Source organism: Silurus aristotelis, assembly GCF_946808225.1.
Source record: "Silurus aristotelis genome assembly, chromosome: 7".
Classification (NCBI taxonomy): domain Eukaryota; kingdom Metazoa; phylum Chordata; class Actinopteri; order Siluriformes; family Siluridae; genus Silurus; species Silurus aristotelis.
In genome coordinates this window covers 13,380,129-13,403,413 of record NC_139580.1, presented here as the reverse complement: position 1 = coordinate 13,403,413, position 23,285 = coordinate 13,380,129, and the positions used below count along the sequence as shown (strand labels likewise).

Here is a 23,285-nt window from a genome sequence, read left to right as displayed (position 1 = left end):
TATCTAAGTAAGGTATATGCAACAAAGAACTAAAAGTTTTAATACAACATAAAGTTTGCGTCTAGTTTCTCAGGTGTTATAAGATTTAAAATACACACAAGCACAATTGTGAATTTTAAGTGAAGCTACAAGAAAAAAACGCTTAAAATTCTGTACAAAGAGAGGTTTTTCCCTTTCTAATGGTCGGTAATTATCTCGTGCCCAAACCTGTATTTTTATCAGATGGTACTGCATTTGGCACAGTAGACTGAATATTTTTCAGTGCACTGCATATTTTATAATAGCCATACATTTTTATGCATGACTATTGGACATATAACTGATACACTATAACCACAAGGGTTTGTAGGCACATGACCATGATATTTGTATGTGCTATTTGAACATTCTATTCTATATTTACTCCCCATGTGCTGTAATGTAACCTTCACTCTTCTGGGAAAATGTTCCACTAGATTTTAGAGTGTGCTTGTGGAAATTTGTGCTCATTCAGGGATGTGGTCAGACCTCTATAGCAGGCCACTCAAGATCTTTTACTCTATATTTATGGCGCTGGCTTTGTGCACAGGTGTATTGCTTTGCTCAAACAGGATTGGGTCTCCTAGTTCAAGTGAAGGAAAAATTTAATGCTATTGCATCTAAAGAAATGTAATAAAATTGTGTACCTTCAAGTTTGCGGATGAACCACATATAGCTGGTAAAGTCAGGTGTCCCAATACTTTTGTCAAAATAGTGGACTATAAATTGCTTTATAATTAGGCTATATATTTATAAGCTATATAGAAAATATTTATATAAGAAAATATTTACAATGCATGTCAACCTTACTTTAGGAAGTCCTGTTTGTAAAGTCCATTAATGTTAACAACAGATTACAAAAAAAAAAAAAGTGCTGCACATGAATGAAAAAATAACCGTTAATTAAAATTTTGATTAATTGCTTCAATTAATACGCTTGCTGAGGTTAATTAGAAAAATAACTGAGACTGATTGGTGCATTCCAGTATTTACACTTGAACACTTAAACTAAGCTGATAATCACCATTTAGTATCAGGCTAGATTTTAATGAATGTAGACCTACTTAGAATAAACAATACGTACTAGACATGTATTTATCTATTGTAACTCTTAACAAACATTGAGTATTGCCTGTGTTAACTTGCTTTCTTTGTTTGTTTTTATGATGCATTAGTACTGTCATTCATGGCTTGTTGGAATTAATTACTCTTTAGGTAGAGTGTGAGGATCTTAGTTAAGACTACATGGAATAAATGGACACTATTTATGTTTATTGACATCTGACCATGTGTCCTACCTTCGTATGTGCTCTTTGAACATGCCATCTAACATTTAGTCCCTTTTTGCTGTTATAATATCCTCCACTCTTCTGGGAAGATGTTTCAATCATGGGTAAGGAGGTGCACACCCATCAGCGTTTCAATTCATTCCAAAGTTGTTTAAAATGGTTGAGGTCAGAGCACTGTAGCAGGCCACTCAATATCTTTCACTTCAACCCATGTAAACCCATATCTTCATGGAGATGGCACTGTCATGCTGGAACGAGTCTGGGTCTCCTTTTTCGATTGAAGAAAAAAAAAAACGTATGCTACTGCAGCTAAAGACATCCTATACAATAGTGCAGCTTTGTGGTAACAGTTTCTGAAAAAAACACATGTATGGCTGGAAGAGTCAATTGCACTAATACTTTTGTCCATGTAGTGTTTCTTCTTGTTACAGATTTAATCATGCAGATATGTGAATAAATATATGTTCCTTTTATTACTGAAATAGAATTTCAAGTGTCATTTCTGCTCTAATTTTGACTCTCATTGTGTGTGTAATGTAAAATATTTCCCCTTCACTTTATTACTGACCACTCCTTTACTGTTGGCCATTATGAACTCAAGGATGATAAGTTCCCAATTACGGTTTTCTGCCAGAGTAATATTTCCGGCTTTATTCATCAGTATCATTATATCGAAGCTTTTCTCATACCTAACACGCTTCTAGTCAGATCTTTTGTGGTTGTTCATTGATTATCTCCCTGATCTCCATCTAGGCATGTCTCCTTATTATCTGTTTGAGCTAGTGGGCCTAATTACATTGTCTGATGGGCTTGAAGCTTAACCGTCTTGCCTGTTACATTTTCTTATAGTGTAAGAGCATTGCTTTGTTGTAAGAAAGTCTACAAACAAAGCATTGTCTTTTCTCAGGCCCTTACTTAATTAGGCAGCTGCATCTGTGCAGTCACAGTGGATAAATTCTTTTCCATTCCTCAGCAGTGATCAAAATTGCTTATGTGGCATGCTGTGTCATAACACACTTAAAAGTCAGTGGGCTTTTTTTTCTCACATAAGCCAAAAGGAAGTTGACTAGTCTGAGGTTAAATGTGATGATATCACAGGAAGTAAAGTTGACTTTGATTTCAGAAAACAGGCTTGCTCAACTTTCTACCAACGACATACTAACTAAAGATAAGCCTTGTGTGAAGCTTTTAAAAATGAGTAGGTTCGGCTGTTCAAAAAGAATAGAATGAAAGAATGACTGAAAGCAATGCTTCTGCAGTGTGCTGACTCGGGCACAGCAATTAGCCCTGTTGCTTCTTCTTTCCCTCCACTTGCTCTTTCTGTATAAACTCTGTAGCCACATGTCCCATTCAGACGCACCGGAGCGTGACATTTGGTTGGACTCAGAGGTCGGTTCTTTATATCAGGCCATGCCTGGGGTGATGCAACTGCACTGCGCTAATACTAACAACACAGTGCAGCCATAGACAAGATTTATTTTAAGTTATTTTGTTTAAAACATTCATACTTGGAGAGCTTATTAATGTTCCCAAAATATGCTCCTGCAAAAAACAACCTAACAGCAAATAGTTATTCAAAGTAGTCTTTTTTTTATAGATCATGTTGTACAAAAACACATTTAAATCAAGCTGAATTATTACAATTATTATTGCCATATTATTTTTTGACATTATTATTCTCATTCCATAGAAGTCTTGGGTTTCTGTGACAACCATCTCAACCTTGAAAATCATCTTTATATATCCTTTATATATATTTGAAGATTTATATTTTCAAATCTAAGTTTCTTTAGTGAAACCAGCCCCTACTCAATAATATTCATAAATCCGACATCCAGCGTTCATTAATATTCATTAGTTGACTCACGGAGCAATGCGCTTCTGATGATAATTTATCAGCAGTAGCCAGTGAGATAAATCAGCTAGATGATAGCATGCTCAAGAATGGAAGAAATATTTTACATGTAAAGACACACAGTCTTTATCAATTTTATTTGTGCAGTATATTTAGATACAGGTCCAAATCTTATTATGTAAAGCGATGTGGACAAATTTGTTGGTACCTCCACAAATGTAGAAGATCCCATGCTTTTTTTTTCTGAAATAACTTGAAATTGACAAAAGTAATTGTCATCCATTTCAGTTTATTCAATATTTAATATAAGTCAGACTTACTATTGATTTTTTATTCAACATAATATTATAAATGATAAAATGCATGAAATTGGCAAGGACCAACTTGTTGATAGGGAAGAACTGAATAAGTGGATTATAGTGATGTTTCAAACTAATTTCTCATTTTTCTTTAGTTTTCTTTAATTACTATCACATGTCTTCTGTATTATAAACAATCATTCAGCCTATTTAAATGGAATAAGTAGACACTGCTGTATGGTACCATTGTGTACAACACATGAAAACAGACCAGAGAAAGAGTTGTCTGAGGAGGTCTGAAAGAAAGCAATAGACAAGTATGTTAAATTGTGGCATCTTGTTTTTTCATAGAGGGGTAAATATTTGGCGCCTGACTTTGATGCATAGGTGTTTTTTGGTGTGCTTCAGTGAATTGTGCCATTTTAGTATGAGATGACTGCAGAACAGAACATTTATCTAGTTTCTTTTCACTCTTTAAAGGGGATCTTATAATTTCTGAAAGTCAGGAAACTCTTTGAATATTAAATCAATTCTACTTGCCTCTTTAGGAAAACCTATTTTATGAGCATGGCCCATCTATTCAGAAATAAGGCTTGATATTTGAATGTGTAAAATATTATGGGCTATTTATTGAATCCATAGAGCTTTTTATTCTTGGACTGTGCATTCACAGAACACCTTTTTAATATAACTGTCACTAGATTTATTACCATTAATTAACTTAAAGCCCTGCTTGTTTTGAGTTATTAAAGTTTGGATTGTAGTTGACCAGCCAAACAATCTTATAATTGTGAAAATTCAATAATAATATATCCACTTTGATAATAGTGTATTGTGCTTTCCACAGCTGTAACAACCGTGTCTAGGCTTCAGTAGCCATCGCTTTACCTCCTACAGTCAATCACATCCCTACCATACTAGATAGAATGGAAAAAAAAACCCAAATAACGGTGCACTATTATTTTGTTACCTGAAATACTGGAGTAGCTTACACTTTAAACCAATAATATGAAGCCAGTAGTTTGTTTGCACTGGGTTGATTAGCAGGGCTGGACGAATCACACACTCAAATCTGTCAAGTGTGATATAGTTTTCTAAAGATTGCTTCAAATCATTGTAATCTAAATTTCAAATAAAACAGCTGGTGAAAAATAAAACCACTTTATGTTCACAATATAAATAAATAGAGTCAAAAGCAGAAAGATGTGCAAACTCATGAAGATATCAAGACGAGTAAGCAAGATTAACTTAATTTTTTCCTGAAAAGATCTGACATGATTTTCCCCACCTCAAAGCCACCACATTAACCCGGCCATTAGCAATAAAAAATAAAGAGCAGAGACGATGGAGACTCTTTGTCAGAGGACTGTGTGTCTGAGTTTCATTATGATTGTCTTCTTTGTACCACAGCTAGCCAGCTAGCATACTGCTGAATTGCTTATGCCCTATGATGATATTTCTGAAGCATCAGGACCAGGAAATTTAGGCGAGGCGGATGTTTTATTAATCAGAGGTGCGAAGGCCATCGTGCCTGAGGGGTACTTTTAAAGTATAAACTTAGATGAGCTGCAGTGTTTCTAGGGGCAGAGAGTCTAGACTTAAAACCCCTGGCTCATTTCAGTGCAACTGACCTTTTGTATGCACCCAGTTATACACCACCAAAGACTAGCACAACCCTGAGTGAGCTGCTGGCTTTAGTTTTTCGGCAAATAATAAAACACATCTAATGAATGGTGAGAATTAGCCAGATAACAGAATAGCAGCAACCAATTCATATATTGGTTTAGGCAATTCTGCCTCAACTGTTCCTTCTCCATTAACCTGATTCATGCCTGATAGCCAGCCATAATGTAGTGTTATTTTCTGGCATTAAGACCACTGATTTTAGACAGCAATATACAGTCCTGTTCCAGATGTGACACAGAACACACACACACTGTAAAAGCAGTTTCATAGAAATGTGTGGTTCTGTAGAGACCCCCAGAGGGGGACTGTATAAAGGTCATAGGGATTAAAATTTCGCTTCTCTTGATTGAAACACACATTGGACTCAGGAACAAACAACTGATCAAGCATCTGTTGAGAGTAATGTCATGGTGGTTTGTGACCTTGTTTGTCTGGCAAAATGAAACAGTAAGTTGTTCCTATTTTTCTTTTCCCCACATTCACACAAACACATCACCTGTTTACACAGGTTTTTTTAATGGTTGAAACATACTTTAGATTTAGATGGTGTTTAACTAATAATAAGATGACCTCGTTATGTCTCAAATGACATATGAAAAGCAGCTGAAGAACAAAACTAAGATGTGAAGTATATTTGATGACTTCACCTTGAAGACTAAATGTAGCCCAAAACCAATTAAATCGTTTCACACATTATTGTGCACTAACAGTGTGCTCTGTAAACACACCTGATTCACTGAGACATTTTTTGTCCAAATTGCATGTACACAGCCAGTGTAAACCTCCAGGAGCTGTCCTTTTTACTGCTCTTCTGTTTTTCCTTTTATAACACATTTCCATGTATGAACATAGAGTGAACATATTGTGGTTCATTCTGTCCCTATCTGTGACCATTGCCAGGAATTTTCTTTCTCATTTCCTATTTTTTCTCACTGTCTCCATCTGTGCACATTTTAATTCTGGACTGTAGCAACTGCAAAAATATTTCTTTCTGCCCTCATTCTTTTTAGATGAAACAGTAGAATAGTGCATGGTATAGATATTTCAGATATGTGTATCTCTCTCTATCTCTCCCTCTCTCTCTCCTTCTATTCATCCATTTATAAATCTATTAATTCATCTGTCGATCCATCCATCCATCCATCCATCCATCCATCTATCCCTCCCTCCATCCATGTATGTATCCAGCTGTTTGTCTTTAAGTCTGTATGTCTCTCTGTTTCTACATTAAACTTTGTCTATCTATCCATCCATCCATCCATCCATCCATCCATCCATCCATCCATCCTATCCCAGCTAACACACACAGTAAAGACCTAAAGAGTTTTATGGTCATATACACAGTATTAGCAAAGGCTAATGAATCTGCAGGGCTGATGTAATGAATCTGGTGAATGTGGAGGTGTTGTTCTGAGTAGGTGGGTGAAGAGTAAATTTGTGCCATGTGTGGATGATGGAGCAAATCATGAGTCATCACAAATGAGAGAACAGCTGCTCGTCCTCAATTAGTTTGGCTGGAATGTGGTTGGCTGAGGATGAGCTAGTCTCTATTTTTCAGTTAATTATTTTCATTGCTGATGCCAAAAGCAGCATACACTCTTTGGGAATGGAGAATTGGCTGGAATAAATTGTAAACAGAATATATTATCTCATTAGGGAGTAGCTTTGCTAAACATTCTTTGTGTTTCTTTTTTCTTAAAGACATTTATTTGGCTACAGCTTTCAGGAAAAAGGCTGCTGGTGTACTACTGGTGAAATGCTGTGTTTTCAGTACAATCCCTAACATGTAGTCATGTCTGTGTGAGTAAATGAATGTTTTGAATGGGAATAAATTTGTTGTTATGTCATAATGGATTGTTGCCTGCTTTGTAAATTCACAGAGGAACCTCCTTCTGCAATCACAGTGTGCAAATGCAACACAGGTCAAACAGCACAAGAAGGATCACAGGAAAGTCTGACATGTCAACTGATTAGTGCTTGAAATTGAGGCTTGTTTTGGACTTATACATTCAGACCAACTTGAGCTAATAATTAGAGACAGAACATACTGATTCAAGCTACCGTAATTTCCAGACTATTAAGCGCACTCAAATATAAGCTGCATACATTGAATTTGACAAAGATTTTTATTTTGAACATAAATACGCCGCACCTGTCTATTTCTACATTGAAACTAATGAACTGTACACAGGCTTTAACGAAAGACAGTGTCTGTTACACGGCTTGTATCTAAACAGTAACCTACCAAGAAAGTCTTTGTTCACTGTCTTCCTCCTTTCTTTTACAACTATTTCTCTCTGGAGTTTATCTTTTTGCATCGTCGTGCGTTTAAATATCACCATCGGTGAAGCTTTTCTCCCGATGCCGTGCAGCTCAGAACACAGGTGAAGTGCGTTTTCATGCCCGGTTGTTTTCAGCGTGACGAATGATTCGCTTTTCCTGTTGACAGTCTGAGTGAGCAGCAGGTCAAACGTCAGAGGAACATCATCCATATTTATGATGTGGTGCGGCCCGATTCAGTGGGAGCACTTAAGAGTTTCATTGGTTCACCTGAACCCGTTCGGCAATTTCATTGGTCTAATGTTATGGGGCTCAGTTTTTCGGCTTGACGCTTGTGAAACTGAGAAAACCCAGGAAAAATCCATAAATTAGCCGCGTTGTTGTTTAAGCCACGGGGTTCAAAGTGTGCGAAAAAAGTAGCGGCTTATAGTCCGGAAAATACGGTATCTGTCATCCTTCATGTTCCCTGGTGTTTATAATTGGAATTTATTTATACAGTTACAAAGTAATTTCTTTCTTTTTTTATTCAGTAATGCTTTTCACTCTGTGCATGTTTGTGTGTGTGTGTGTGTGTGTGTGTGTGTGTGTGTGTGTGTGTGTGTGTGTGTGTTTGTGTGTGTGCGTGTGTGTCAGGGCTGGTGTCTATGATGATATGATACAGTATTGATATTGTGATAAATTACATTATTTTCTGTGTATATAGTGATAATTTTTTTTATTACATGTTCTTAAACTCTGATAAGAGGGATCTGAAGTTTTTGTACTGTATAATAAAAAACATTTCATAGAAGTTTTTTTAATTTTGTGCTAGGATATTTTTGCCCACCTCTACTCTGTGTGTGTGTGTGTGTGTGTGTGTGTGTGTGTGTGTGTGTGTGTGTGTGTGTGTGTGTGTGTGTGTGTGTGTGTGTGTGAGGGCGAGAGTGAGAGATCTATAGAGCTGCTGACTGTTGCCAGTAGTGACAGATTGATATTTTTTTGTGTCTTGAAGTGAGCACGAGGCTGTTACAGCTTTTGCACTTGATGTGATGAGTGTAGGGACACAGAACATAAGGAAAATGGTGAGGGGTGAGGGTTAACACGTTGATTCTCTCCATCTATTTTTCTTTTGCTGCTGTGGTTATTGTCAGCTGAATGCTGCATTCTCCTTGCCCCATCTCCCTGCTCTGGGCTCCATTGGGCTTCTACTGACATACATTAATTCAGCTGCAGCCTGCATATATTTATGTGTGCACAAATGTGTGGAGGTGATTTCAAAGGCGTTAGTGGTCTCAATGTGGGGTGAAGCTGTATGTGTCACAAAACAGATTGGAGAAGTACACATTGTGTGCTGATGAGAAAAACAGACTTGTGTGTGGTTTTTATTGCATTTTCGTGTTGGTGTATATGCAAGTACATCTGCATGGGGTGTTTGTGCTACCATGTGTATCATTCAACAGTGACAAAGACAAGGTAAGAATTAAAGCAATGAAAAATTGGCAAGCAACTGCATTAAATAACAATACATTCTAAATGACCGCATATTTTACAAAATCATAAACAAATGATACTCAATTTAAAATGCTATTTCCTCATTTTATCTTTACCTCATATATCACATCCTGAATTTCCCTTTCCCCTAAAACTGATAATATTCTGTTCCGTTTTCTATAGCAAGATTCGTTTTGTCCCACATGTGAGGACAAAAGCCTGTCCCAAGCCCCCTCCCCCAGCGCCACCACGTGCATGTGTGCATCTGATTGGATGAGATGAGGAACATGATCATTACTGTGAAATGATTGTAATCAGGGAGAAGGGAAAGATAGCGTCAAGACATTTCTACAATCAAACACTAATTGCTGGTGGCTCATGCAGTAATAGAAGAAGGGGAAAGAAAAGGACGAGGCTGGCCGGGTGTCATGTGTCATACTTCTGATATGATAGTAGCTTTTCCCTGCTGCTTCCTGAATCCTTCTTCTCTAATTCTCTTCTAATTTCATTGTTAATGGTGAACACATGCTTCCTCTGTGGTGCATGAAGCCAACTCCGGTGGCTTTTCAGCAGAAAGCTGAAGCCACTTGGGGAAGAGTGCTAACTACTCTGTCTATATGAATGGCCAGTGTCACAATAATGACTGTCTTGAATTCCTGGCAATGGTGTGATCACTGGCATTACTTTCTCAATGGTTGGATGAAACCTTAGACAGCTGCACCACTCAGAAGCCGGATTGGCATTTTGAAAAGTGTTGCACAAAAACTATTTTGACAGCATTAAGATAGAATTATTATAATTTTTTTTTTTATAGCACTTGTGTGAAGTTTTAGAAGCTTTATTTCCATTCCAATGTAGGATGCACTCTGAATAATTTATTTTTTATCTTCAATGAAAATTGCAACAATAACGATCCAGTGACAAGAATATTTTGTATTGATTCTGTTTTATATAGTTCTTTCATTCACTTTCTTCCCCAATTATTATCCTCATCATCTCTTGCTTTCCCCTTACTGTCTGCTTATTGTTTTTTTTTTATTCACTTTTTTGTACTTCCACATTAGATCTGCCTTTTCTTATCTGTCCTTAACACCCATTTCACTAGTTATGCAAATAAATGTAAACACATTTTTAATTCTCGTTTTGATTTTACATCAAATTTGCTACATGTCTATGTTTATATATAGGATTTCTAGCTTCCTGTTTAATGTGTTGTAAGTGTATGCACGCTTTGAGCATGTGTGAGTGTTTTTAGTCAGTGTGTGACAGCGAAGGGGGAGGCACGGAGGTAGCGAGTGTTCACTGAGAGCTGTGTGTTGAAGTCTGGAGGAAAAATAGGGCTCTTTGTATAGAGTGGTAAGCTTTGACTTTATTCACTTGGTTAGGAGTCAGCCGATGCGTCCTCTCCTTGAACAAACCGCACATTCATCTACATACTCTGGACCTCTGACTGTGTGTGTGTGTGTGTGTGTGTGTGTGTGTGTGTGTGTGTGTGTGTGTGTGTTTGTGGTGTGTGTGTGTGTGTGTGTGTGTGTGTGTGTGTGTGTGTGTGTGTGTGTGTGTGTGTGTTTCAGATGGACGTTGTATTCACTTGCCCACATTCATCAGAGACACCCAGTCCTCTTGTGTATCTAACTGATGTATGCACACTTTTGTGTGTGTGTGTGTGTGTGTGTGTGTGTGTGTGTGTGTGTGTGTGTGTGTGTGTGTTGTGTGTGTGTGTGTGTGTGTGTGTCTATGTGTGCAACAGGGCTGTCAAAATAAATTTTTATTGCCTCAATCCTAACACAAATCTGAGATCCTGAACTGTAGGTTTTAACATTATTTAATTCTTATTTGTAATCGAAAAATGCTCACAAGGAACCCATCTTTTATCACTGAATTCATTTCTGTTAATTTATATAAATGTTAATTGATCAAGATACAATCGAAAGATAATCCTAATATTTGCTCTCACCCAAAGGGACTGGTTTCCTTTTGAGTCTGGTTCCTCTTAATGCTTCTTTCTCTCTTTATCTCTAGTTTTTTTTTCCTTTGCCAATGTCTCCTCTGGGATCTAAATCTACATACAGATCTCTGTAAGGCTGCTTTGTAACATTGTCTACTGTTAAAAGCACTATACAAATGAAATTGTATTGAATTACACAGCTAAGGGGTCCCAGGGTTGATCCAGAGCTTGGGTTACTTTCAGTAGGTGGATTGGCTGCAGTAAATTGCTCCTAGGTGAGTGAGTGAGTGAGTGAGTGAGTGAGTGAGTGAGTGAGTGAGTGAGTGAGTGAGTGAGTGAGTGAGTGAGTGAGTGTGTGTGTGTGTGTGTGTGTGTGTGTGTGTGTGTGTGTGTGTGTGTGTGTGTGTGTGTGTGTGTGTGTGTTTATATGGTGCCCTGTATTTGCCTGGTGTCACACCCAGGGTGTATCAAGACGTCCCATGGCCAATGTTCCTTGGACAGACTCCACCGTGACCCTGACAAGATATGATGAATAAATGAATAAACTAAAGATAAATGGAGGATGAAATATTACGTAGGTCTTGGGCAGTGTAATAAATATTAAATGTAGCTAAAGGTTCGATAGGAGACAGCTGCCTCGATGGATTACTGCCTGTGCTGCCTGCATTCAGTGGCTAAAAAAAGTCAGGGCTTAAGTAGTAAAATTATTTGTCTACAAAAATCAGCCACATCACAAGATGTCAAATTTTACTATGCAAATATTGGTTATGTAACATAATTTAATGTTTTCCAGATAGATGGATGGAAGGAATTGTGACACCTGACTTTTTCAGCAATATGTGGTTCTTCTCCAAACTGTTACCACAAAGTTGAAGGCACACAATTGTATCGGATTTCTTTGGCTGTGGTAGCATCAAATTTTCACTTTGTTCTGCTGTTGATATGGTTATTTAGTGGCCTGCTATAGAACACTGACCTAAACCCTACTGAACACTTTTGGGATGAAATGAAATGCTGACTGTACCCCAGCCCTCCTCACCCTAAACCTTAAACCTTTGTAGCTAAATGTGCACAAATCTCGATAATATCTGAAAATTGGCAGATCGACAGGATGAATTATATGGAATTATCATTGTATAACTAACACATGAACTGATTCAATTTTGGAACTCAGCCAACAGTTTTAAGGTCACTGCAAGGTCAAATGTATTTTATTAAATAGCTTTCTTTTTATTTGAAGAATGCTTTAGTATATGTGTATATAAAGAACAAATCTTCCCTGGGTTTTGCATGTTAATTCATGAAGTCAAGGTTAGGGTTAGGTTTAGTTGCATTACTAATTCAATCAATGGAGGGTCTTTACAAGGCCAGCAAGACCAGCATGTGTGTTTGTGTGTGTGTGTGAGAGGCTGATTGCTGGTGCTGGCATTTATTGGCTGTGATGGAACTGTTTTTCTTTTGCCCGCCGGTTGCCTGGGCAACTGGTTGCCATCACTGCCCATGAGCCTGGAGAGAGGTGTGAGGTCAGCATGTCTCTGTCATAGAAAAGAGCAAGGGAAGGAGAACGAGTGAGAAAAAGCGAGGGGGCTGGGTTATAATGCAAGGTGATGATATGATATGAGATGGAGCAGAGGTGATGTTTCAGTGTGGCAGTAAAGCATTTTTTCTATCTCCCATCCCATTGTTTGCAGTCGAATTAATAACAAACAAATTTCGAAAATTTCCTATTGGGATGAATAAAGAATTATCTATCTATCTATCTATCTATCTATCTATCTATCTATCTATCTATCTATCTATCTATCTATCTATCTATCTATCTATCTATCTATCTATCTATCTATCTATCTATCTATCTATCTATCTATCTATCTATCTATCTATCTATCTATCTATCGTGAGGAAAATAAGTATTTGAACACCCTGCTATTTTGCAAGTTCTCCCACTTAGAAATCATGGAGGGGTCTGAAATTGTCATCGTAGGTGCATGTCCACTGTGAGAGACATAATCTAAAAAAAAAAAATCCAGAAATCACAATGTATGATTTTTTAACTATTTATTTGTATGATACAGCTGCAATTAAGTATTTGAACACCTGAGAAAGTCAATGTTAATATTTGGTACAGTAGCCTTTGTTTGCAATTACAGAGGTCAAACGTTTCCTGTAGTTTTTCACCAGGTTTTTCACCAGGAGGGATTTTGGCCCACTCCTCCACACAGATCTTCTCTAGATCAGTCAGGTTACTGGCCTGTCACTGAGAAACACGGAGTTTGAGCTCCCTCCAAAAATTCTCTATTGGGTTTAGGTCTGGAGACTGGCTAGGCCACGCCAGAACCTTGATATGCTTCTTACAGAGCCACTCCTTGGTTATCCTGGCTGTGTTCTTCGGGTCATTGTCATGTTGGAAGACCCAGCCTCGACCCATCTTCAATGCTCTAACTGAGGGAAGGAGGTTGTTCCCCAAAATCTCACAATACATGGCCCCGGTCATCCTCTCCTTAATACAGTGCTGTCACCCTGTCCCATGTGCAAAAAAACCCCCCCAAAGCATGAGGCTACCACCCCATGCTTTACAGTAGGGATGGTGTTCTTGGGATGGTACTCATTATTCTTCTTCCTCCAAACACGTTTAGTGGAATTATGACCCAAAAGTTCTATTTTGGTCTCATCTGACCACATGACTTTCTCCCATGACTCCTCTGGATCATCCAAATGGTCATTGGCAAACTTGAGACATGCCTGGACATGTGCTGGTTTAAGCAGGGGAACCTTCCGTGCCATGCATGATTTTAAACCATGACGTTTTAGTGTATTACCAACAGTAACCTTGGAAACGGCCATCCCAGCTCTTTTCAGGTCATTGACCAGCTCCTCCTGTGTAGTTCTGGGCTGATTTCTCACCTTCCTTAGGATCATTGAGACCCCACGAGGTGAGATCTTGCATGGAGCCCCAGTCCGAGGGAGATTGACAGTCATGTTTAGCTTCTTCCATTTTCTAATGATTGCTCCAACAGTGGACCTTTTTTCACCAAGCTGCTTGGCAATTTCCACGTAGCCCTTTCCAGTCTTGTGGAGGTGTACAATTTTGTCTCTAGTGTCTTTGGACAGCTCTTTGGTCTTGGCCATGTTAGTAGTTGGATTCTTACTGATTGTATGGGGTGGACAGGTGTCTTTATGCAGCTAACGACCTCAAACAGGTGCATCTAATTTAGGATAATAAATGTAGTGGAGGTGGACATTTTAAAGGCAGACTAACAGGTCTTTGAGGGTCAGAATTCTAGCTGATAGACAGGTGTTTAAATACTTATTTGCAGCTGTATCATACAAATAAATAGTTAAAAAATCATGCATTGTGATTTCTGGATTTTTTTTTTAGATTATGTCTCTCACAGTGGACATGCACCTACGATGACAATTTCAGACCCCTCCATGGTTTCTAAGTGGGAGAACTTGCAAAATAGCAGGGTGTTCAAATACTTATTTTCCTCACTCTATCTATCTATCTATCTATCTATCTATCTATCTATCTATCTATCTATCTATCTATCTATCTATCTATCTATCTATCTATCTATCTATCTATCTATCTATCTATCTATCTAATCTAATCTAATCTAATCTCATTCATTTACGCAGTCCACCTGCAGCTCTGCCTTTTTCCATTTGTCAAAGCACAAAACCCGCTTGCATATTCGAGTATCAGAGCTAAAGTATCCACGGGTGGCTAATCGCTCCTCTATTGAACTCTCCAGGTTGATCTGATTATGGGATTCCATTAAATTAATCTGCTAATGCAAAGGGTCAAAGCTTAAGATACACAAATTTACATTTAGCTATTGCTCTGTTCGTCTTAGTGTGTTGATAAAGGAAATATAAAGTGACGGTGCTTATATACAGAGAGCTTCGCAACTGAACAGGGCAATGCAATTACTGTCAAAACTGTTTACAGGATTGCTTGGTTAATTTCGAGACTAATTAGCATATTGTATGACATTATTATCATGTGTGGACACTGTTTATGAAGAGAGAAGAAAAGCGAATGTGGGATAAATATGTGCTGAGGGTTAGGCTGTACTAATGATGCTGCAAGACATGTGCGTGCGTGTTTGTGTGTGTGTGTGTGTGTGTGTGTGTGTGTGTGTGTGTGTGTGTGTGTGTGTGTGTGCGTATGTGTAGTGTGTGTGGTGTGAATCGAGGGAGATCAGACTCCTGGCCCACTGCCTCTGACCCAGATTACAGGACATTAAAGAGCTGTAGGAAGCTCACCGCTGCTCTGTGTTATCCATGGCTGGGCAAAACTGCAGGGCTGCACAGACAGGAGTTTGGGACAGTGTTTAAAGGCCAATTGTACAAAATCCACTTTTTGTCTGTGTACAGTGCTGCAATGCAGTGAGTTTGATCCTGAGATAAACAGCAAGACTGAACACAGGGTAGAAATAAATAACAAGTGAAAAAGAACCATGTTTACTCTTTAGATTTATTTATTTATAAATAAATAAAACACATTTGTTTTAAATGACATCAGTGACATTTTTCATCTATTTTGGTTTAATGTCATTCTAAAAACACAAGGCAAAATATAAGTAAAACTTTGAACTAGTCTGTTCAAATAGTTTATTTACAATCTAAATGCGAGATCTCTCTACAAGGTGTGTGCTAGTGAAAGTGCAATATTGTGAAAGTCGAGGTATTACTACTCAACAAACATGACCATTTGAATTTTTATTTAATCATATTATTGCTACACTTTTATATTTATATACTTATTATAGTCTAATCCAGTGGTCCCCAACCTTTTTTGCGCCACGGACCGGTTTAATGTCGGACAATATTTTCACGGACCGGCCTTTAAGGTGTGGCGGATAAATACAACATAAAATGATAAAATGATACGACCGGCATAAAAACTGGTATTTTCTAAATATAATAATAAACGTGAATACACGCTACTGGTACCAATTGTCCCACGGTCCAGGGGTTGGGAACCACTAGTCTAATCAGAATAAATACTGAAGATTCCATATTGTGTTGTTTAATGTAGTGCATAATGTAGTACACATGGTTCTACGACATTACAGTATGTCATAAGTAAGCACATACTGTATTATCTGTACAGTGGACTCCATTTGGATCTTGGCCTGCAAAAAATGACAAGTTAAAGAAAGTAGATATACTGTAGGGTCACCTGGAAATACATTTTTTTATATGTTTGTGTAAAAATGACTGCACTGACTACTTTGAAATTTTATTTTTTTATGTTGTTTGTTTAGAAACTTTCATAGATTGGTTTATCATTTTTATGCAACATCTTTCAATCTGTCTGTGTCAGAATAAAATTGTATGTTCATTAATACCACAATGCAATGAATACTATAGTCTTTAGGTAACGTACAGTGTTAGGTAAAAATGAATGAATGACTAAAATGGACACATTAATGAATAATATTTTGATCATTTTTGGAGTTTTGGGTTGCATTCAATCAAATGCTCACCTTCACCTGTAACATTTTTTTTAATGGAAATGTGCATTTTAAAGGTTTTAACTGGAAATGTTTTATATTGCAACCAATAAACTGAAGGGTAATGTCCTAGAAAAGAACTGTTCTGTATGAAATGCATCCTGTATGCTTTTGCTAGATGAAATGAAATCGGCTGAATTATTGAAAGGTCACCTTTTCACATGATCGCACATTTCTGCACTGACAACCTGTAGCTCTATGCATTAAATGTCAGCCAGTATTGGTGCTTAGCAAATGCTATCTGTGGGTTTGGCTTAGCATATATACTGGAGGCATTATAGAACACTGCAACGGTTGTAGTTTTGGATATTAATGTTTGTGTTTTTTTAGTCAGTGGAGGCTAGAAATATTTTATTTGATCTGTGGTAGAGAGAATCAGAAATCCCTTGTCAAAACTCTATCTCCTTGATAACATGGTTGATCACACACTCGCTCTGTCTCTCTCTCTCTCTCTCTCTCTCTCTCTCTCTCTCTCTCTCTCTCTCTCTCTCTCTCTCTCTCTCTCTCTCTCTCTTTCGTTCCATCATTCTCATCAGGGGTGAAAATGTTGATTGGCTCTCATTACCCTCCTGACCGCGTCTTAATTATTTAATCAAGCCTGTAACGGCTGATCTTAGATAGAGGATTGTTGTGGTCATTCACCACACCCACACTGTCTGCTCATTCCACTTCCAGTTGCTGCCTTTCCCACCTTGCCTCTCTGCCCATCAGCAGTCTTGACAGAGGTGTGCCGTGAAAAGCATTAAAAACGTTCCATCAGTGCTTCACGCATTCAGACAGTACATCCTCATGTGGCACTTGACTGCACGATCTGCTAAAGATTATGTGACAACACTTGCAGCTTCAGGCTTTTTATTATTTATCCGCTTTGCCCACTAACTGCCAACATCTGACAATAGTTATCAAACCGGCACAGATGCTGGCACTATGATTTACTGAAGTATGTTCCGGAGAAGACGATAAGGCTTTTTTTATTCTTGTTGCCTTACCGCTCAGTTCGAGGTTTGTTCACTCTAAGCACTTTCTTTGCGGTTTGATGACACACATTTCCATGCATCTTCTGGTGTGTGTGTGTGTGTGTGTGTGTGTTTGTGTGTGTGTGTGTGTGCATGTGTACATGTATGTGATTGTTAGTTCCAGTTATAGGGGCAGCTATTAATTTCCAGCCTTTGCGTGAGCTGTGAAAAAAAGGTGCGTACTCAGACTTTTAAAGCGCCTTGTGTTAAAAAGAAAGCGCTTTCACATGCACTCAGTGGCTCATGCATATTTGAGCGGAGTTGAGTTGTGTAAATTGTAGAAGGCCATGAGGAAGGAATCCTCCTGTGCTGTTCTTATTTAATCCACACTGCTGTTGCAGCAGATGCTCTAACGCACTCACCGTGACATCCAACACGTCATTATTCATTATATATCATTAGACACAACCCAGCATTCCAAAGAAGGAGCGAGCAAAGCAATATGGCAGCATTTATAGTTGCTGCGTTTTCTTCTTGAGGCATCTGCTCTCAAAGGTGTCCGTCTCCCTTGGGCAGAATTTGAACCAAGCGTAAGCTCAGGAGAGATTTCTTCATCGTCGTTGTATGCTATATCTTTTAGCATGCTGCACATGTGACATCTGTTTAGCTCTGCTTACTAAAGAATGGATTCTGAGCAATTTAACAATTTTTTTGGTTCTAAAAAATTACTATATTATTGCTATTTACTGAATAGGCTGGCTGATTTTCTAACTAGCAATTTAACAGTTATAATATCCAGCTGAAGGTCTGTATGAAGATTGGCTGGGCTTCATAAATTTTCTCAGGGTGGATGAAAGCATGAGCGACTGGAGGAACATCTAAAATCAGATGAATAAAGAAGAAAAGAAATAAAAAATGTAAATATTATAATGAGCAATATCTTAATGTTAGATTGTTGAATGTGTTTGTGCTTGTTAAGCTAGTGCTTTAGGTCAATTTACCTTACTTGTAGAGATTTAGCATTAGCATAGCATTTATATTTGATACCTACATGGCCAAAATGTGGACATTGACAATCACACAAATACATCTACTTTCCCCAATTTTTAACAATGCTTTTGGCTGAACGAACAAATCCCCAGAGCCATACTCCAAAATGTAGTGGAAAGTCTTCATAGAGGAGTGAAGGTTTTTGTAAGAGCAAAAGGGGGAAGAAATATGGAAAGGGACATTCAACAAACACATATGAGCATATAGTTTAATTTAGATAATGTTGATAATAACAGCTTAGTTATGGAATCAGTTCAGTTGACTTTCCACTATGCATGATTTAAATGGCAAACCTTTTTTTGTATTTTTTTTTTTTTTAAATAAAAGGGCAATACAAATCTGTAGCTTTTTCTGTGAGGTTGTGCCCCAAAAGCTAATCAGTTTTAACCACAGTCTGAATGACTGTGGGACCTCGAACACAAAATAATTATAAGCTTGCTAGGGGACAATAAGTCTACATATTTGTAAATGTATCTTACTCCTCAGTTGGAGTCTGCCTTTTTTTTTTTTGTTTAAAACCCTGCACTGCTGAAGAGGAATTTGGAATTTGGAAAAATCAATAAGTGGCTGTGCATGCTGTCATCAAATCTGACCAAAATTAGGGACGTAGTCCCTGTGGGACGGTCTATTCTCTGGGTGTGTGGTTTATAGCTTGCTGGTTTCTGGAAAGCAGTGATAATTTATAAAGTACTGGATAAAGGAAATTAAGTCACTGTGTCTCATTGTGCTAGATCACGTAACATTTGTTTTCTTGGTATTGTATTTTAAAGTATCATGCAAAATTGATCAGTCACGAATCTCAGACCGGATCTTTAAATCACACAGGAGACTTTTTTCAAGAAAAGCTTTTATTACGTCTACTCTTATATGATATGTACTTTTATCATGATATTGATTGAGACGAAAGGTATATTGGAAGTGTGCATGTGCATTTGTATCATACAGCAGCACAAAGATTCTCTTCCTGCTGTGATGATAGTAGATGCTCATAAACTCACTCAGCCTTCATTTACTGCACATATCCAGAAAACCATAACATCTCATTACGTGTTAATGGCTGGTGTATCTCTAGGCAGACGCATATATTGATTTGGTTTTTTTTCTCCATTGTGTTTAGCTGCTTTCAGTTGCCTGTTGCTTCTGTTTGTGCGTCTGGGGATTGGGGAGTGAAAATAGGAGAGCCATTAAGCTATTCCCTGTAGTAGTGTTTGTGATGGATTCTCATGATATATGCAGTGCTGGACTGTGTGTACTTATCTATGTTTTAGTTATTAATTATTCAATATATTTTTAATGATAACTGTGACTTTAAACTAGAAATATATATGAAATCGGAGGAGCGTCATGTTTAATACTGGCGTGTTTTCATATCACAAAATAGGCTCAATAGCTTGAACATATGTTCAGAGATAATGCACGAATCCACAATCAGACATATTCAGTTGGAATTAAGGGGCAATGACTGTGCCAAAAAATAATTCCCCCCACCATTAAACCGCCATCACCCACCTGAACTGTTGACCCAAGGAAGATTAGATCTAAAGATTCATACTGTTGATTTCAAATTCAGACCCTGCAAGTCTTAACAAGTTTGTATTCAGTGTAGCTTCAGATTCTTGTTTTTAGCTGACAGAAGTGGAACCTGATTTGATCTTTTGCAGTGGTAACTTATCTGAATAAAGGTTCTGAAATGCTGCACATTTTTATGCACTGTTTTTATAAAGAGTGGCTGTTTAAATTACTAGGCCCCTTTTTTAAATCAATAAGTTTAAACCAGTCTGGATGTTCAAAATAAACAGTTCTGAAATACTTAAACCAGCCTGCATCACACCAACAATCATGCTAAGGTCAAAAAACACTCCTGTAACATTTTCCCCTTGCTGATGTTTAAAGCGTTTGTCCTACTTATGCAAGATTTTATGCACTGTGCTGCTGCCATATGTTAATTGAATAATTGCATGAATGAGTAGATGTTTCTAATAAAGTGGCTAGTGAGTGTTTGTAAATGTTTTGCAATAGCATAGCATAATATGACTATTGTACTGTGAGGAAGGGATGGGTAAGTTATTAATAGCATATTTGCATAGTCACCGATCAGTGCATTATTCATGAGGTTTTAAAAAAAAAAGGTTAGAGATGTTTCTTGCACTTTGTTTGCATTATATAAAAAAAATATATTATTTCAGAGTTATATTAATTGCCCCTTTAGAGGTACTTTCAAATGTAAATTACCACACATTTTACCTTTTAAAAAAAAATAGTATATACATTTCCTTGTGCGCTATTTTCTGTTTTGATTTCTGATCCTAAAATTAGTACATCGTCCTTCCGCTGAGGTTAATGCTTTTCTCTGTAGGTTGCTCTGTCCTTTTCTATGTGCCAACTTCCCTGTGAGCTTTTGGTCGGATGTCTAATGGAAGACTATGTAGGCAAATCCTATAATCCATCTGGAGTGGGTCAGTGGCCCAGAGCCTATAACACTCAGGTGATGGAACACATAGTTCCTGTAACGTCTGCTTTATTTACACATATGTCTGAGGTTAAGACCGGATGGACAAAATCAGGATGCAATATTTTTATATTACATTATGTAAAACGAGACTTCAGCAGGAAGTCGAAGATCAGCATACAAGTCCATACAGTATGTGTTCTTGGATGTTATATCATATAGTCTATATCTTATCTATATTTAAATGTATTTGTCTGATAGATATGTCCAATATTATTAAAAACGTTTTTTGTCTATCACACACATTTAATCAAATATTACAATTTAAAAAGCTTTGGTATTATTTTTATTTTTCATGCCTTTGAATCTGTTATTGAACATTATTACTTTTTGCATTCTGTTTTATCCCCCATGTTTAAAAAAGATCAGTAGGAGCATAGTTGTAAATGGTTATAAATGGTTTACTTGATATATTTATATTGACATTTAATGCTTACTAATGTTTAACTGCTCTTTAGATTTATAGCACTGTCTTTTCTTTGTGTAACTCAAACATGAGAAAATTAAATTAATGACTTCAGTGTATTTCCTGACATTTAAACTAAAGACATTAAATATAATAAAGCATTTCTGCCATGTCATCTGCCTACTCTTTTATGTTTGTTTACTGTCACTGTAATGTAAAGGTTTTATATATATATATATATATATATATATATATATATATATATATATATATATATATATATATATATATATATATATATAAATGTATGTGTGTGTGTGTGTGTGTATGTGTATTACATTATAATATGCGTAACATGCTATTAAAATTTTAACTGCTTTTATAAATGGGTTTGTTCTTATTGTTTGATGTATAGATGGAGAGAGGCAAGCCGAAGGGACTGACGCCAGCCACAAAAGAAACTCACGCTCCTCAGACAGCCATCACAAGAGTGAGGATGCCAGCGACAGCCATGAAGAAGACGCATCGGTAAGAAATAAAATGGAGGGAAAGTGTATGGAGTAATATGCCTTGACAAATTGAGTTGATGGCACCTGAGTGGTTTAAATTAATTATGTAACTTGTTTATCTTGACTGGTATTTTAAATAATTAGAAAAGGTTTGTGCTTATTACACGTTTCAGTCAATATCTGCTGCCTCGCTCTCCTCTGAGATAAAGCACAAATATAAGCAGCATCATTTACAGGTGCATGAAAGCATAAAAAAGTAAGCACCATACAGTAAACCTGTTACATTTGCACAGCAAAAATCAGTTTAAAATAATGTGAAGCAGTTAAAAACAGGAGTGATCATATTCACTTCAGTCCTCAGAATGATTGATAATTGATTATGACCTTTTTTAATACTTTTTTCATGATTATATGTAGCCTGCTTATATGATAAAACTAGAAAGAAATCAAAAAGCCATTATGATGGCATTACTTTATATGTAATACATCTATGTAACTGGGAAGATGAGGTGTTTAACCAATATAAATAACAAAATATCATTTTAAAACAGTCATACCATATATATATATATATATATATATATATATATATATATATATATATATATATATATATATATATATATATATATATATATATATATACATACACACACATTGAGGAAAATAAGTATTTGAACACCCTGCTATTTTGCAAGGTTTCCCACTTAGAAATCATGGAGGGGTCGGAAATTGTCATCGTAGGTGCATGTCCACTGTGAGAGACATAATCTAAAAAAAAAATCCAGAAATCACAATATATGATTTTTAAACTATTTATTTGTATGATACAGCTGAAGAACACAGCCAGGATAACCAAGGAGTGGCCCTGTAAGAAGCATATCAAGGTTCTGGTGCGCCCTAGCCAGTCTCCAGACCTAAACCCAATAGAGAATCTTTGGAGAGAGCTCAAACTCCGTGTTTCTCAGCGACAGGCCAGAAACCTGACTGATCTAGAAAAGATCTGTGTGGAGAAATGGGCCAAAATCCCTCCTGCAGTGTGTGCAAACCTGGTGAAAAACTACAGGAAACGTTTGACCTCTGTAATTGCAAACAAAGGCTACTGTACCAAATATTAACATTGACTTTCTCAGGTGTTCAAATACTTATTTGCAGCTGTATCATACAAATAAATAGTTAAAAAATCATATATTGTGATTTCTGGATTTTTTTTTTTAGATTATGTCTCTCACAGTGGACATGCAGCTACGATGACAATTTCAGACCCCTCCATGATTTCTAAGTGGGAGAACTTGCAAAATAGCAGGGTGTTTATTGGCGATGGTGTTGGACATTGGTGACAAAAAAATCCAGATCAGAAGTTTACAGATTCAAGCTCCGGTAATGTGCAAATGTGGGGCGCTTGATTTGATCCTGGGATACTGTATCACGGCTGAAAGTACACTCTGACCACAAACATCCGAACAAGAGTGGGTTATGCAATGAAAA

At 37.1% G+C, this 23,285-nt stretch overlaps 1 protein-coding gene across 1 annotated transcript in view; it reads left to right on the top strand.

The window, feature by feature from the left end:
* Positions 1-23,285, top strand: part of b4galnt4a (beta-1,4-N-acetyl-galactosaminyl transferase 4a) — a 139,767-nt gene that overhangs the window by 13,479 nt on the left and 103,003 nt on the right. Inside the window, exon 2 of the mRNA XM_083545822.1 lies at positions 21,704-21,816. Coding sequence (XP_083401948.1) covers positions 21,704-21,816 — 113 coding nt within the window. The remainder of the gene's footprint in view (positions 1-21,703; positions 21,817-23,285) is intronic.